Source organism: Wolffia australiana, chromosome 6 (genome assembly GCF_029677425.1).
Source record: "Wolffia australiana isolate 7733 chromosome 6, ASM2967742v1".
NCBI lineage: Eukaryota > Viridiplantae > Streptophyta > Magnoliopsida > Alismatales > Araceae > Wolffia > Wolffia australiana.
Genome location: NC_135840.1, coordinates 19,008,949 through 19,026,036, shown reverse-complemented (window position 1 = coordinate 19,026,036; position 17,088 = coordinate 19,008,949). Strand labels below are relative to the sequence as shown.

General features: G+C 39.1%; 2 protein-coding genes across 2 annotated transcripts; one reads left to right on the top strand and one right to left on the bottom strand.

Annotated features, from left to right (window-relative positions):
• Positions 1-1,804: 1,804 nt before the first annotated feature.
• On the bottom strand, positions 1,805-6,268 carry LOC144704107 (Glycine cleavage T-protein family). The gene is made up of 3 exons (XM_078576348.1): positions 5,640-6,268; positions 3,585-3,703; positions 1,805-2,478 (listed from the first exon to the last, which is right to left on the bottom strand). The coding sequence occupies exons 1-3, from the start codon at positions 6,186-6,188 to the stop codon at positions 1,932-1,934; spliced, it is 1,215 nt and encodes a 404-aa protein (XP_078432474.1). The 5' UTR covers positions 6,189-6,268; the 3' UTR covers positions 1,805-1,931.
• A 4,629-nt stretch (positions 6,269-10,897) lies between these two features.
• On the top strand, positions 10,898-16,561 carry LOC144704711 (orotidine 5'-phosphate decarboxylase). The gene is made up of 7 exons (XM_078577230.1): positions 10,898-11,177; positions 11,866-12,124; positions 12,207-12,323; positions 12,415-12,573; positions 14,977-15,149; positions 15,840-15,945; positions 16,436-16,561. Exons 2-7 carry the CDS (start codon positions 11,900-11,902, stop codon positions 16,463-16,465), a joined length of 810 nt encoding a protein of 269 aa, XP_078433356.1. The 5' UTR covers positions 10,898-11,177; positions 11,866-11,899; the 3' UTR covers positions 16,466-16,561.
• Positions 16,562-17,088: the final 527 nt, after the last annotated feature.

Sequence of the window (17,088 nt, the reverse complement as noted above, 5' to 3'; positions counted from 1 at the left end):
AGCTTCTTTCCTTAAATCTTTTATGAACACACATCACGTCTCAATTATAAAAAAATCAGAGTAATGACGTTGATCTGGACAGTAGGGGCGTGTCAATACATCACACATTTACTAATCAGACTTCTATACCTTTTTTCTTCATTTTCAGTGCAGGACAGGTGGTGTTATGGGAGCTACCAGTCATGGAATAAAAAGGAGAATAACTCAATATTTTCAATCACCAACAAAAAAAGAGGAAGCAACAATGCTAATTACAAGGAGAAAAAAACTTTAAACAAATGGAGGGTGAGCATTTCTCCAACTTCTAAGCTTAATATTAACAATCCGTAAGACTGATTGAGCTAAGCTTTTGAAGGTATCTTTGCCTTCATCCCCACTTACTATCATTGTCATTTGATCTATAAATTGAGGTGTGACTCTTTGGGAAAATAATCCTTATACTTGCTTCCTACATCTGTGGGCAGATCGAAAGAGAGTGAGTTTTTGCGATCCATCAAGCTCATTCTTAGTGTCATGGATGTTTGAGAGATTCAACAGAGAAGAAGGGAAGCTTACATACGCTCGCAAAATGTCATAATCCTAGCAGAGTGTAAGGATCTACGGTAAGTGTCCACACCATATATTGGTTCTATTCTTCATCACCGTCATTGGCTTACATACATCTCATCATCACATCTTCCCATCAAATCATGTATTTACATCTTTCTATCATGTTTTTACACCTTTATGTTATGTCTTACGCCTTTCACCTCACTGTGACTTAATCATCTTACCATCATCCCACATATGCAAATCGTTCTTTCATCAAAGCTCAACCTATCCATTTTATCTTGTTATGTAGTTAACGTCACTTCCATCTCTGTTCCACTCATTCTTATAATCTTGTTCATATCAGTATATCATATCTACTATAATAATCCAAATCTTACTAATACTTATAACCTTCTTGCCTAGCATTGTCCTCATCTCTCTATTTCTTTTTACACTATTTAAATAATATTAAATATTTAATTATCATTCCATGAAAAGACAATATGTATTCATCAATATGTAGATTTATTTACTCAAGTACAGGTTTACATTTTTATTGATTAAATTCAAAAGCTCTGACAACAAATTAAAATTCTAATTTTGAGTGCATGTTGCATTGAAGGCATCCACACATTTGTATGTGTGGCCCCCATACATCCGTACAAGATAGTGAGGGTGATGCCATTATCATTAGTTAATATTTTCATCATTATTTTTTGTTTTATTTTTCACTCTGTATTTCTACATATTCTAATATATTATCATTAATTCTTTTACAAATCTTATGATTAATTTACCACCTATTTAATCTCTCCTTAATATACATTTTGACATCCATATTACATCATTATCTTTCTCACTCGTTTATTCTACATTAGCAAGTAACTATTTACTGATTATAGTTCCAAGATTTAAACATCATATTATCTCACAATTTCTAATCTTAAATTTAAATTACTCTTTGCTATAGAATAGAGCAACTCTCAAAAATTCATATGATTGAAACAATGTTAAAAAATACAATGCAAATTCATACGCATAATTTTGCTTCATCAAGCAACTCCAGAAGGGGACCTCTTTTTCCTTATTCTTCCTCCCCTATTTCTCTCTCTCTCTCTCTCTCTCTCTCTCTTTCTCCCTCTCTGTCTGTCTCTGTCTCTCTCTCTCTATCTCTCTTTCTCTTTCTCTGTCTCTGTCTCTGTCTCTGTCTCTGTCTCTGTCTCTGTCTCTGTCTCTCTCTCCCCATCTCTCTCTCTCTCTCTGAACAGTCAAGAGTAAAACCTCAAGTTGGAATAAAGCATAAACCCCTCAGGGCCAGAGTTCCAGCTTCATCAGCTGATGACATTGAGAGAGAGAGAGAGAGATGTGATGATGATGATGATGATGATGACAACACATGGTTAGGTGGGCTTGTAGTATTTGGTAGGCACAAAGGGCATCTTCGTGACTTCCGCAGCGTACTCCTTGCCACGGACGACAACCTGGAGCGGAGTGCCCGGCTTGTGTAGCCCAGACTTGACATATCCCATGGCGATGTTCTTCTTCAGGCAGGGGCTGAACCCGCCACTCGTCACCTCCCCGGCCTTCTCGCCAGCCGTGGTCCTAATCTCACTGTGCCCCCTCGGTGGCGGCCCGCCAGAGACGAGCCCCACACGCCGCACGGCAGGCCCGTCCGCCAGCTGCTTGAGGATCACCTCAGCACCGAGGAAGCCGCCCTCGGCCCGGCGCCGCTTCCCAATTGCCCACGACAGGCCAGCCTCAACTGGGGTTACGTGCTGCTCCATATCACTGCCATAGAGGCAGAGCCCGGCCTCGAGCCGAAGGCTGTCTCGGGCGCCCAGCCCCGTGAGCCGCACCTTCCCCTCCGACTTCTCCAGGATTGCCTTTGCCAGATCCACCGCGTGATCCGATCCCACCGAGATCTCGAACCCGTCCTCCCCCGTGTACCTGCACCAAGATTTATGATCATTTTTTTTTTTGAAATTTTGAACTGAGATCGATCATGTGCCCATGCTGTGGCCACTGACGAGGACTTCCCAGACGGTCACCCATCTTGGTACTGCTCTCGCCCAAGCACGCTTAACTTAGGAGTTCTAATGATATCCGGTACATGCGCAGTAGACGAACAAAATATATCCGTTTGTTGATCAGAGATTAATGTGTTGCGCATGACCATCATGTTTGTTCAATGTGTATGTGATACATTCCTCGCACGAAAAATACCAGAGAGGGCCCAAAGACAATGAAAGTTAGTTACAGGCATGTGTGGGCCTGCATATGAGAGGCCCTTTAAAAGATAGACATGGTTGTTCTGTTCTGTTCGTTTTAAACGAACAAAAAATTCGCACACAAGAACCGCAGACGGCCTTGTTCTTTGTTCTGTTCTTTTTTTTTCAAAAATGAACCAAGTTCGCACATTCGTACAAATTCGCACTAAACTAGAACAAAATTCGCACAAAGCGAACAAAAGAACCGCACATGGGTCTGTGCGATGTTCTGTTCGAATTTTGTTTTTGTTCTGTTCGGAAAACCGAACAGAACGAACAATTCGCACAAATTCGCATAAAAGAACAGAACGACCATGTCTATTAAAAGAGCAAGCTGAGCAAGAAAAGGGCAGGGAGTTTATTTTACAAGATCAGGATGGTCGTAGAGACCGGAGGCCGGAGCAGCGGGCGACCGCGGCTCAAGGGGAGAAGATCGACCTGGAGGGAGATCCGTCTCCCTCTATCTTCTCATCGTTTTCTTCTTCTATCCGATGTGACATTGATACTATTTTTTTTGTTCTACTATTGGTCATGCCCTAGAGGATTTGCAATTCAAGATTTGTTCAAGGTTGTTGTTGGACTACGATACACTGTTGTGTAGATATTTATGACATTTCATAGACCCATCAACTGCCTACTCGATAGTTAAGAAAACCATAACGACCCTCGTATTTGATATCTAAGATGCAAATGTCTGCCGATCCTAGCCAGAACTGCCAAAGTGTTGAATATCACTAAGCTGAGACAATATTTTGCAGATCAGAGGAAGAAAGAGAGGCAACATACCCTGTCCTGGTGAGGAAACAGTGAGATCCGTTGATGTCCAGAGTTCGAAACTCACCAAAGTAGAACTTGCTCAAATCATCTTTGGTCAAGTGCTGGAGCACTGGTGCAGCAAGAGGACCCTGAATAATTTTTTTAAAAAAATGTTATTCAGAATTACGACTCAGAATTAACGGATCTTGACTGGCAATGCATAAAATTATTCAATTACATAAAAAGGATATCATGTGATCAAAAGTAGAAGCTAATGGAGTAATTACCACAGATAATGAAGGGAATTTTTCAGAATAGAGAGGGATAAAGATGAGCTCGCAAGGGAATCTAATTGTGAAATGTAGCTTGACCGCGCAAAATAATTCAGAGATCACAGATCACGACGGGAAATTCATAACAATATTTTCATATTCATAAAGAATGTCCAAGAACTAAAAACAGAAGCTAATGGAGGAGTTACTAAAACAGTTGACGAAAGCAAATTCGTAGAGGAGAGGAACAAACACAAGCGTACAAGGGAAATTGTAATTTTCCCAGAAAATCCGGATAAACTAATCGGACAAAAATCGAGTGAAAAATAAAAAAAATGATTAAAAAATAAAAAGTAGATGATTGATCACGTCTTGAACTCACCGATCAAATATCATCAATAATAACTGAAAAAATCCCAAAAATGCAGAGAGCTTCGATCGAATCATCAAATATCGAAAAATAAAATCACACTTGAAGAAACCATCGATCAGAGCAGAAAAAAATTCTGGCAAAGGCCAAATAATGTACTTCCAAACATATTGCATTTCCCAGAAAACCAAGTTAAACTACTCATGAAAGAAACAAATCGACTGATAAACCGAAAGTCATTCAAAAATTAAACGCAGATGACTGATCAAATCTCATCACCCAGAAGTGAAGAAAAAACCCCAGAATGGGATGAACTTCTCTGACCAAAAAGTAAATTCACACTTGAAGACACACCAGAGATCGATACGGAATAGAAACTCAAGCGAAAACGAAAATAGTTCAAGCTTAACTATAATGCATTTCTCATAATATCCTGATAAACGATCGAAAAAAGAATCAAATCAAATGTGAAATATCTAAAATAATTAAATAATAAAAAAGAGATGATTTTATCACATCCTGCCCTCGTAGATTAGATAACTCTCATCACTGAGAAGAGCCTGAAAAAAAAACTAGAGCAAACCACTGAAAAGCCATACTTGAAGACACAAGATATCAATGCGGAGTAAAACTCTAGCGCACACGAAAATAATTCCAGGCTAACTGTACTGCATTTCCCAGAAAATCCTGATAAACTGATTGAATCGACTGTGATGCTTAAAACATAATTAAATGGTAAAAGAATAAATGATTTTATCACATCCAGACCTCGTACATTAAATAAATCGCATCACTGAGAAGTGCCCAAAAAAAAAATCTACAGCAAATTTATAACAGATCAGGCCGGAGTAAAAAACAATAGCTGCATTTTCCATAAAATCTCAGACAAGCCGATCGACTGCGATACTTAAAAAATAATTAAATAATAAAAATATATGATTTTATCATATCCAGCCCTCGACACGAAATAAATCGCATCACTGAGAAATGCCAAAAAAAAAATCTACAGGAAATTCATAACAGATCAGGCCGGAATCAAAAACCATAGCTGCATTTTCCATAAAATCTCAGACAAACCGGTCGACTGCAATACTTAAGGAATAATTAAATGATAAAAAAATGATTTTATCAAACCCTGCCCTCGTAGATTAAATAAATCGCATCACTGAGATGCGTCCAAAAATAAATCTAGAGCAAAATCATAACAGATCAGCCCGGAATAAAAAATCTCAGACAAACATCCTGATAAACTGATCAATGCGGCATAAAAAACTCCCGCCGAAACCAAAATAATTCAACGCTAACAGAACTGCATTTCCCAGAAAATCCTGATAAACTAAAACAGATCAGCCCGGAATCAGAACCATAGGTGCATTTTCCACAAAATCTCAGACAAACCGATCGGAAAAAAGAAATCAACGCAAGGATGAAAAGAAGCAGGACCTGAAGCGCGAGGAGCGAGCGCTCATCGTGAATATGCCAAGAAACATCCCCTCCCTTGGCGCGAAACGCCTCCATATGCGCCCCAATATGCGCCAAATCCTTGTCCCTACACCCCGCATTAACAACCAAGTATATATGATCCTCCGTGACCTTGGTGATGACAGAATCGTCGATCGCTCCGCCATTCTCGTTGGTGAAAACCGTCAGCGTCCCCGTCCCGGGCGCCAACCCCTTCACATCGGCAATGACGAGCTTCTCCAAGAAGGCGACGGCGTCCTTGCCCTTCAAGCTGAGCCCGCACATGTGGGAAACATCAAAGAGACCGCCATTGGAGCGGCAATTGAGCGTAGAATCCATGATCGTGTCCTTGTACTGGATCGGCATGCTCCATCCCGCGAAAGGCACCATCTTTCCACCGTTTTCGACGTGGAAATCGTGAAGAACAGTCTTCTTGAGATCGGCTTCCGCGGCGAAGGTACGGCGAGGGGCGCCCGGCCGCGCCAGCCTCCTGGTCAGGGATTGCCCTAGCTGCCATAGCCCTCCCCTCATCCTCGGAGTTCTAGAGAGAGATAGAGAGAGCTCTAGAGAGAGAAAGAGCGCGAGAGACTGAGCGAGTGATGGCAGACGACTGTGGTTGTAGATCGGGAAGAAGATGAAGATCGGGTTTTTTCACCAAAGCCCCTCCTTATTTGAACAGTTTAAATGGCTTCCTTGATTGTTTTTAAATGGCTGGTTTGTTTTTAATTCTATTTTTTGTAGTTTCTGGGGAGTTTTTTTTCGGGAACGGTTAAATATTAATTTTTCTTTGGACCGAGAATATGGAAATTAGTATCCAGAGATTATTTATTTATTTATTCTATTTCAAAAATAAGAAGGATAGTGTATTTTCTGTGGAGAAAGAAAATTTATTCTTTCTCTCATAAAAAAAGAAGAATTATGTCTTTGCTTTGGAAGAAGGGCATGAAATTTTATATACAGAGATCGCTTATTTAATCTCTAAAATAAACAACAAGAGCTATGTCTTCTCTTTGGAAGAATAACAATAACATATTTAAAGAAAAGTTATTTAATTATAAATTCTCTTGGAAAAGCAAGAAGACTTATGTACTTTTTATGGAAGAAGAACAGAACATTATATATACGGCTGCTATTGCATCATTCTCTATGAAAAACAATAAGAATTTTATATTTTATTCGGGAAAAGAAATGCATTTTTTATAAATAAATTATTTCTTCATTCTCTCATTTAAGGGAAGAATTATGTCTTTTTTCTTTGGAAGAAGAGCGCGAAATTTTATATGCAGAGATCACTGATTTACTCTCCATTCTCCAAGAAAAACAAGAAGAATTATGTGTTTTATTTGGAAGAAGAACACTAAAATGTTATATACGGAGATCATTTATTTAATCTCTAAGAAAAACAGAAATAATACAATATTCAGAAGAATAATATTTATTTAAAAATATAAATACTATTGTTTTTTTTTTCTTAGCAAAACAGTAAGAAGTATATACTCTGAAAAATGTCTTCGGGACGAGAGAAAGAAAAGTGATAGACAAATAACATTCTATAAAGGTTTTTTTGAAAACCCGCGCTTTTTCTTTAATCCGCAACGGATGATGAGGTTCCGTAAGAAGCGACGGGCACGGGAATTGTGCGTTTTCTCCGTGAGCTTGACACGTGGCAGATAAAACCACATCTCCTCTTAGTGGCTCAGAGAACCACAACCACAGAAGCTCAATCTCCTCGGCCCACGCGGACCGGCTCCGGTTCGGTCGGCTGGGCCGGCCGGTTCACCTTGTAAGGTGGTTTATTCTGGACTCAAATTAACCCATTTTTTGCTAAAGTAAATAAAAATAAATGATATAATGTGTATAGCAGATAAAAGTACATAGCATACCATTTTTGCTGAAATCCACTACTTCATTCAAATGTTGTTTCTACGTATTATGCCCAAAGTTTTGAAACTCTTTTTGGATATCGTTCACTCAAGATGGTGGTTTAATCTGGATACAAATTATAAATGATGTAATGTATGGCAGATAAAACTATAGATGTTTCATGAATTGAGCTGCATCATATTTGGTTGGAATCGGCTAATTGATTCAAATATGGCCCTAAGTTTTTAAACTCTTTTCGCTTTAGTTTGGTCGACATGATCGATTCAAACCAAATATGTATAATTGGTTTAATCTGGACTCAAATAGCCCACTATTTCCTGAAATAGATAAATAAAAATGATCTATTTTATAGTAGATAAATTTATGGAATATTCATAAGTAGAGCTGCAAGCCATTTTGAATAAATCTCTCACTTTCTATAATTTCTACGCCAATCCAGGTTTTCTCTCTCAAACCCAATATTAAGCATGTCAACATTTCGCTGCCCTATTTAGATACTAAATATTCAATTAAATAACTCTTACCCTAAATTTATTATTGACTACCAAAATTATAGAAAAAGAAATCAGACGCATATCACCTGTTTCTACACTAAAACATAGAGCAAACTAAATCGTCTAATATTAATAAAACTTATCAAAATTGTAATTTTAAATCCAATATCAAACCATATTGGTGGCATCAAATGCTAGTGGAGAAATGTTGAATTGTTGCAAAAAATTCGAATTTGTGGAAGTTATCAATTGAGGTTGACATTGAAGAAATATGAAGAAATATGTTGACTGAGGCTAATTGAAGTTGGTAGATTGGGACATAACAAGATATACAAACAAGAGATAGTTTATCTGTGTCGATGAGTGGGAGAGAAATGAACTAAAATTGACCTTGAAATTATACTGAAAGACTTCCAAGCCGAACAAACCACATGTCATTAAACACTTTCAAAATTTTCCATTTTCTTTACCATAATTATAATCAGGTATTCAAACCGTATAAATAACTTTTTTAATCACCAATCATTAAAAATAAAAACAGAGCTAGAATGTGGTTTTTAAAGCACGTTGAAATTTGGTTATTAAAGCAAAATTCTTAAAGTGTATAAAAAACACACAGGAATAAAATTTGGTTTTTAAAGCCAAATTTTTGAAGTGTATAACGAACACAGAGGGATAGAATTTGGTCATTAAACCCTGTCGAAACTCTGTTGTTAAAACCAAATTCTTAACGTGTATAATAATCACAGAGGATAGAATCTGGTCATTAAATAAAAATTCTTAATGTGTATAATAAACACTAAGGGATACCATTTGGTTATTAAAGCCAAATTCTTAAAGCGTATAATAAACACAGAGGGATAGAATTTGGCCCTTAAACCCTGTCGAAATTCAGTAATTAAAACCAAATTTTTAACGTGTACAGTAATCACAGAGGGTAGAATTTGGTCATTAAATCAAAGTTTTTAAAGTGTATAATAAAAACAGAGAAATACAATTTGGTTATTAAAGCCAAATTCTGAAAGCATACAATAAACACAGAGAAATATAATTTGGTCACTAAACCCCGTCGAAATTCCATTATTAAAACCAAATTCTTAACGTGTATAATAATCAAAGAGGGTAGAATTTGGTCATTAAATCAAAGTTCTTAAAGTGTATAATAAACACAAAGGGATAAAATTTGGTTATTAAAGCCAAATTCTGAAAGCGTACAATAAACATAGAGGGAGAGAATTTGGTCACTGAACCCTGTCAAAATTCAATTATTAAAACCAAATTCTTAACTTTTATAATATTGTTAGGCCCCTAACTAGGCAGCATTCCCTGCCTAGAGACCTGCGTGCTTATTGGGAGGGCGTGTTCGCATTTTAGACTCACGATATTAAAGGACTGACTTATTATGAGTAGCAATGCCAAAACCTAATCTTTCAGGCCATCGCCCTTGTACGCGGTGATACACTACAGCCGATGCGCGTGCCTGTCCACGCCTAAGATGGGACAGATTAGGTGAAGTCCGCGCGGGCCGACAGGCATGAGCCCGCGCGCGCCAAGCGCCGCGCGCTTGTGCCAAGCGCCACGCGCCGGCGCCAACGCTACGCGGAAGCGCCAAGCCCCGTGCGGGAGCAAGAAGTGCTGCGCGCGGGCGCGGGACGCGCAAGCCGGGCAGCGTGCCGCAGGTGCAGCGCGCGGAGTTGTGCGGGGTGCCGCAGCGGCCACGCGGGCTGTGCGCGCATTGCGTGTGCGGGGCGCGGGTAGGGAGACATCCTGCCAGGAGACTAAGGCATGTGACACATTGAGAGCGCCGAGGCGGCATAGAGGGTGTGTAGCGCTCCCGCGGGTAGTGCTGTGGGCGCAGCGCCCAGCTCAAGGCGTCGGATGAGGCGGCGTCGTGCGGACTACGCACAAAGGTGTTGACGCGGGTGCTGGTGGCGTGTGTGATCGTGGGTGGCGTGTGTGATTGCCACGCCCACAGGTGCGCGACGCCCTCCCCGTGACATGTGTAGCGGCAGAGCAGGCGCGCGCGCGCGGAGCAGCGGCCTCGAGGCGACACTACCTCGGCGCAAGGTGCCGCATCTCCTTCATTTGTATCACCCCTCGTCTTCCCCCACGTAATTGTCCCAACTACGATGTAATCTTTCATGATATGAATGCAATGACCCTATTCCCTGACGAGGTTGCGTCCCCACCATCTCCTCTAACCCCTTCTATGCGATCTTAAGCAATTGCAAAGACTTCTGCTGCAAGAGATCAAGGCTGTTCAGTGTTTTGCTCGGAGCACTGAGGCCGGCACACGCCAGACTCGGGCAAGAGACCTAGCTTGGAGTTTGACCGTGTGACTAATATACACAGGGGGTAGAATTTGGTCATTAAATCAAAGTTCTTAAAGTGTATAATAAACACGGAGGAATAAAATTTTGGTTATTAAATCCAAATTCTTAAACTGTATAATAAACACAAAGGGATATAAAGGGATATAATTTGGTTAGTAAATACTGTTGAAATTCAGTTATTAAAACCAAATTCTTAACGTGTATAATAATCACAGAGGGTAGAATTGGGTCATTAAATCAAAGTTCTTAAAGTGTATAATAAACACAGAGGGATATAATTTGGTTATTAAAGCTGGTTGAAAATTGGTTATTAAAGCCAAATTCTTAAAGTGTATAATAAACACGGAGGGATATAATCTGGTTATTAAAGCTGGTTGAAAATTGGTTATTGAAGCCAAATTCTTAAAGTGTATAATAAACACAAGGAGAAGAATTTGGTTATTAAAGCGGGTTGAAAATTGGTTATTAAAGCCAAATTTGGTTATTAAAGTTAGTTGAAATACTCTGAGTAGGTCTGCTTCAACTTGATCGGAGGCATGGATGGGAAGAGGAATTCAAATTCTGAAAGCGAAACACGGTTGATGATGTGGGAGATTTGTTGTCATTCAGATTTTCTCCGTCGCAATCTTTACCCGCCATTCAATTTTTCGTGGCTCAGAAGGGATCATGACCCCAGCACGGCTCTGATTTTCTCCATGACCTCCTTTTCGACCGTCAATTGTCCGTAATTTAACTTTCTTGTGCCCTTTGGTTGGAGGTTTTGATGGGTTGCTGCTCCGAACGGGGTCCCCAAACGTTCAGCTCGCATCGTGAGTCGCTCTATTATTCTCCTGTTTCCAGTTTTTTTTTCTAATTTGTCATGGGCTATTTCTTGATTGTTGATGACGTAAATCAAGGTTTTGTATGGACGGAATTTATAGAAAATTCTTAAGCATTGATGATGAACAGAGGCCGCTCCCTTGTTACGAAGTCCTGATCAAATCCTGCTAATTAAGACGGATCAGACAAAAAAACCGAAAGAATCCATATATATTAAACTCTAGCGTGCTGAAAAAACACAAGCCGATTCTGTCGTAATATTTATGTTCGTACCATTTCGTTTGATCGAAGAAGCTAAAGTCGATCTACTGGGAAGCTTTGTACCGTGAATGATATTCTTCCCCTTGATTGATCACATCCAAATAACAGAAGAGTAAAAATTGTAATATTTCATCTTCTCATTGCAAAATTTTGTTTTTAAGTGAATTCTTCCCCTTGCTTGATCACAAGGCATGGATGGAAGAATAAATCATTCTATAATTGGTAAATCATTCGTTTTTCGTTAGTGAATTATTCCCCATGGGTCAGAGCTTATGAATTGTAGATTAATGTTTGTATTTATTCATGAATTCTTTTCCATGATGGATCACGTCTTAAGACTGGAATAGTTCAATTTATCATTTTCATTCTGCATCTGTTTTCAGATACTTGTCATAAACTTATTTTTTCTTCTTTCAGATTTATAATTTACCATCTTTCCTATGAGTCAAGCATGGTGACCATTCACTTTGCCAAGATTTCCCAAAAGTGGTGTGCAAATGGGCGAACCAAAGTACTGCCAAATGTTACCATTAACAGAGCCTCTGTTTCCTGTTTCGGGGCTTGTGGCGTTTCCCTTCATCATTCATTGGTTATTGGATCCTCTCTAAACATGGAGGAGTTCAAGTGCCATTATCAGCAAATGAAACCAAAACACCACTCCACGCATTTAAACAAGGTGCCCTTAGTTTTTACAATTTATTTGATGATATCTTCTTTCTCACACCTTTATTCAATTATTATACCGACATTGTAATTAGGGTCTGTCAATCAGTGCGTCGCTGGATGAAGATTACCGATCTTCCAGAAATATTGCAATCAGTCTCTTCAGGCGATACAGGAACGTCATTGACCGGGGGGGAGCTGAAAACCTGAAAGTATAAATATCATTAGAAGAATATTGTTAAATATTTTTTCCAAGTTTTATGGGAACGGATTTGATGAATTAGTTGTTATAGTTTTTTGCAGGAGTTTATTAATGTAGGAGTAAATGCTTATGCCTTGGGCTGTACCGACGATGGCCTGAGGAAGGAACTTATTAACTTGAAAGAAAATGGAGTTGACATTGAGGAGCAACATGCACGGGGGGGAGGCACCAGGTTGAAGTATAAAATCTACTCGGAGGAGGTAATATTTTATAAAAAATCGAATCATGAGCTGCATTTCCTTGAAGATGTTGCGTTGTGCATATTTTTTTTCTCTTTTTGATGTTGTTTTCCCGTGAAGCTCGAGGTAATTTTCCCGGGTAGATACCCAACTTTGGGTATATTTTGAAGCAAAACTGATACAGCTTTCAGGCTCAATGGTCTTAAGAGGAATGGAAATATCAATTTCATCCCACTTCTGCATTAGGAGTTGATGAAATAGATAACCGTTTTTAGAGACTTTGGGATTGATCATGGAAGGGTACAGGGAGAATCTCAACATGTAATAAAATTATGGGTGTTTTCTTCATTTAAATCCCAATTACTTCCTTCTTTGAAACCTGTGAGTTCCACATTATAAGGCCTCACAGGTACTTAGCAACTCTATCGGAACGTTTAAGCCCAATATGTCGTGCAAAAGTGGGTATTCCTGTCTCTGTTTAGGTACTGAAGCTTTTTCCATCGCATCCCTTAATTTCCTCTACATGTCAAGAAGACTGATGGCCACCATCTACCTCCACAATTAAAGAGAGAGAGAGAGGGAGACTTGGCTAGAATAAACAATGGTTACAGGCCTGGAACGGTGTCTCTGTACTTACCTGCAGGTGGATCTTTGATGGATCAGTGGTGCAGTTTTACCTCCGCATGAGATGGGACACTAGTAGGGAACATCCAGAATGCGTCATCAGGACACCATTGCAATTGAACCTGCTCATTCCGATTCAAGTGAACCCGAGTTAGAGGAAGCCCAGAATGCTTAAATAGATGCCGCAGCAAGGGAGCCAGCACAGAAGGATTAATCAAGATAAAAGTGGCTTTCATCAACCCTAAATGCAAGTCTCTGCCGAGTGTCTGAGGATAGGCTGACCACTTCTCTCCCTTCTATCTGGTTTCTATGCTCACTCATCGCTCTCTCTAGCCTCATAGTGCGTGCAGAGCTCATGCTGCTTTTGGGTTAGTCAACAGTCATTTGGTGTATGGTTGGTAACCTATCAATCTCCCAGCCTAATTCAACAAGTTCTTCTATATCATCCTGAGAAGAGGGTTACATGGATCTAAACGGAATTGATCCAAGGGCAAAACACTGAAATACCTTTGACAGGTGTCGGGGATTTTATTAGTCTACCAGGAAATTTATGTTTTCTTCTTTTTACAAATTGTCTCGTGAAATTTTTTCTCCAGATTAAGACATTAACCCTTGATTTCATTATATTCAGAATGAAAATCCCAATCGATGATGTTTTTTTAGGATTGAATTATCGTAATCCAGGGGATTCATATTTCACTTCCGTGGATATAAAGTGAAGTGCATAGTGAAATAAACACGACCCAGTCGTTACCTGATAAAGACCTTGGGGTGGGTCTCTTTTGAGAAAGGGTCTGTCCAGAGCTGTTGGTAATTCCTTCAATCTACCATCGATTTGCACATGATTCTAGAAAGGGTTGTAGACAACAAGTGGGAAGTCTAACACAAACACAGATAAGGCAGTGGTTGGAGGGGCAGCTCCCTCTTCTGTAGTCTGCACACTCAAGTCTGAACTCACAAACTTCTTCCCCAGTAACTCTACGTCACCACTTTTTACATAGAGGTTTACATTGGTGGGCCAATGCAAGGAAACAGTCCAAGGGCGGGAACACGACTGTTGGTCTTTTATGAAGACTAGAGGAGAACCGATTGGCCAGGGGTTGGGATCAGATTGGAGGGAAGGTGGCTGAAGATCGTGGGATGTAGGGGATCGCTGGATGGTTGAGGAAACAGAGACGGAGATTGACAACACAATGAGCCAAGCCACACCCATAACTGGATTCTTCACTATAAGTATTTAAAGAGATAGGAAGCAACCTGACCAAATACAAAAAAGACCCCTCATAGGCTCAAGCGATGAAGATACCCATGTGTCTGTAGGATCGTATCAGGGTCTTGTAGAACAATGTGTTGAGGGTGTTAACCCGGAATACATACTCCACCAAGGTGGAGGAGAAAGGAGAAGAGATGAAATGAAAAGATGACTATGGGCTGTAAAGCACTCAGTATTTTATACAGAAGGAAGAAGAAAAAAAAATATTTTCTCACTAGGAAGGTCACCGACTTTGTGTGATCTTCCCTGTCCTTATTTCAAAAAAAAAAAGAAGAAAAAAAAATAAAGGGAAAATGACAAAAAAGGGAAAAATACGTCTGACAACAGACCTAACAAGATAGAAAATGAAAATGGCTACCAGTCCATTGTAAGAACTTCCTCGGGAAGGTCCTTAAACAGGACATACTCTAAAGCCAAATGATGGATCCTATCAGATACATATTTAAGTTCTGTTCTTAAAATTCTAAGGCTTAACTCAATTTTTCTCTAGAAATTTCAATCTGAACGGTGTCATCTTCTTATTACAGGTCCATGAGTGCATTCTCTGGCTAAGTATTATATTCATCACCATTCTTTGCACCCCACCCCCGACTGTTGTCAGATGGTCTACGTCAGCAGCCGTCTCTGATGATGTCATGGCCAAGTGGAAGGGTTTCTGTGCGCTGATAGCTAATGCTTACTTCGTGAAAGGAATGGCCTGGTATGGAATTCACAAACAGAAAATAACATTTTTCATTGTGGCTAATTTTTCTTTTTTAAATCGAATTTCTTACTCCAGTTGGGATGTTATAGCTTTATCAAATACAATACTCGATTGCTTTATTTCTTGAGTGAATCTGCATCACTGATGTTGCTACTTGAATCTTCTTTATATTTTCCTAATGTATGAAAAACTGAAATATGCTATGGCCAACAACCTATGTGAAGGGAATTTTTGTCCTTTTCTGGTAGGAGAGTTTCCAGTTATATGGATGTAGCCTTCCCCTAAGCAGGGCTGGTAAGATAATGCAGAAACTTAGCTTTTTAAGGAAGGAACATAGTTGGAGACTGTTGAAAATAGCCATCTTCCTATTCTCTCATTCTATCAGTCCCTCGTTCTCTCTCTAAAAACTGTCTTCAGTAGTGACCTGCATCAAGGAGTCGATCAAAAAATGGTATCATAATTAAACGATTACATTGCATGCTTTATCTCTGTATTAAATACCTCATATAACATTACTTGGAAGAATCTAAACCTTAAAGAGACTTTGTTTGAAGAAAAGTTTAGAAGATATGGAGTCCTTTGTCGTACATTATAGTGTGAAAATTCATCCTTTGTCATGCTCATGGTTATTGGAATCAAAATACTCGATTAGATTCATTTGCTTTTTTTTTTAATCTTCTGCTCCAGGCTTCCAGTAAAAACGTTACAGCTTGAACAACTGGCTGTACTAGGTGCTTCTGAGGAGCCATCTGTTGTCTCCAGTCGCATGCAGCTGGTCTTCAGCACTTTAGAGGTTTGGCACTTTGAAATGTTCTACCGTAATTTCAGTTCTTTTTCATTATTCAGATATTTTATCCGATGCAGACATAATCGAGATGGATAAGGGCAATGGATTTAGAAACTATTTTTCCTCTTCGGTTGATTTTGGACCAAAAAACCATGAAGTCTTTGCTTTATCAAGCCAAACTTACCTTATTAAAAGTGATGGGCAAATCCATTCTGTACATTTCTCGTTATTGATACTCTCTGAGGGTCAAATTCATTGAACTTTACCTTCATTTTGGATACCATCCTACCAATTCATTGAAAATTTTCTGCCGCATCTTCATTCTTATTAAAATTACTGATTGTCAAATCAATATGTAAAATTTTCCTTGAAGATTCTATACACAACTCTTTCTTTCATGTCTCTAGGTTCGTTGCTGAGCATAGTTTGTGTACTTTAGTGCCAGTTTTACTGCGTTATTTTTCTCATTTTTGGGCTCTCTTTGTTGTTTTTCCAGGCGGTCAGCCCTCAGTGGCCCAAGGCCTGAGCTGGGTCTTGCGGATTTCAGTCAAACAAGGCTGTTATAATACATTCGAATCTGTAATGTATTTAGTTTGACTCATAATATAAATATCATTATATCCCCTAAGTCATGTTAGTTGAGTTCTCTTCTTTTCCTAAGAGAGAAGATATAGGGAACTGCTGGATGTTACAGATTTCTTTAAGTATCGAGGTTGATGTTCTAACTTTGAATAAGTCTACTTCATTTGAATCTTCAATATGAAAATATGCATTGCACGTTGTAAGTTGTGTTGCTTTGAATTATGAAAATATGCAACTTATGTCCTGATATAAAAATATTACTTTTTCACTTGTGTCACTTTGATGATTCCCATTAAAGAGAAATATAAAGAACTGCTGCTCAAATGAATAAGATTTTCATAGATGTTTGAGTTCGTGTAAAGGAAGAAACAAAAAAATATTTGTGCCCTATTCATTCTCTGTTTCAGAAATATATATATTGTCATTGACCATGCATTGGCCATTCATACATCTGAAATTGTTACATTAAAATAGCTGTCGGAGTAAATAGAAGAGTATTGTGTTTCATCTGATATTTTCTCTATCTTGAAACATCCCCTGAGCCTATCAATGGTCAGATTTGTTTTC

Excerpts from the sequence above, each read along its gene's own strand:
- LOC144704711 (XM_078577230.1), top strand. The coding sequence starts at position 11,900 with ATGGTGACCATTCACTTTGCCAAGATTTCCCAAAAGTGGTGTGCAAAT. Across the intron at positions 12,125-12,206 it reads ACTCCACGCATTTAAACAAG|GGTCTGTCAATCAGTGCGTC; the intron begins GTGCCCTTAGTT and ends CATTGTAATTAG. Across the intron at positions 15,150-15,839 it reads TTCGTGAAAGGAATGGCCTG|GCTTCCAGTAAAAACGTTAC; the intron begins GTATGGAATTCA and ends CTTCTGCTCCAG.
- LOC144704107 (XM_078576348.1), bottom strand. The coding sequence starts at position 6,188 with ATGAGGGGAGGGCTATGGCAGCTAGGGCAATCCCTGACCAGGAGGCTG. Across the intron at positions 3,704-5,639 it reads GCTCGCTCCTCGCGCTTCAG|GGTCCTCTTGCTGCACCAGT; the intron begins GTCCTGCTTCTT and ends AAAATTATTCAG. Across the intron at positions 2,479-3,584 it reads TGTTTCCTCACCAGGACAGG|GTACACGGGGGAGGACGGGT; the intron begins GTATGTTGCCTC and ends ATCTTGGTGCAG.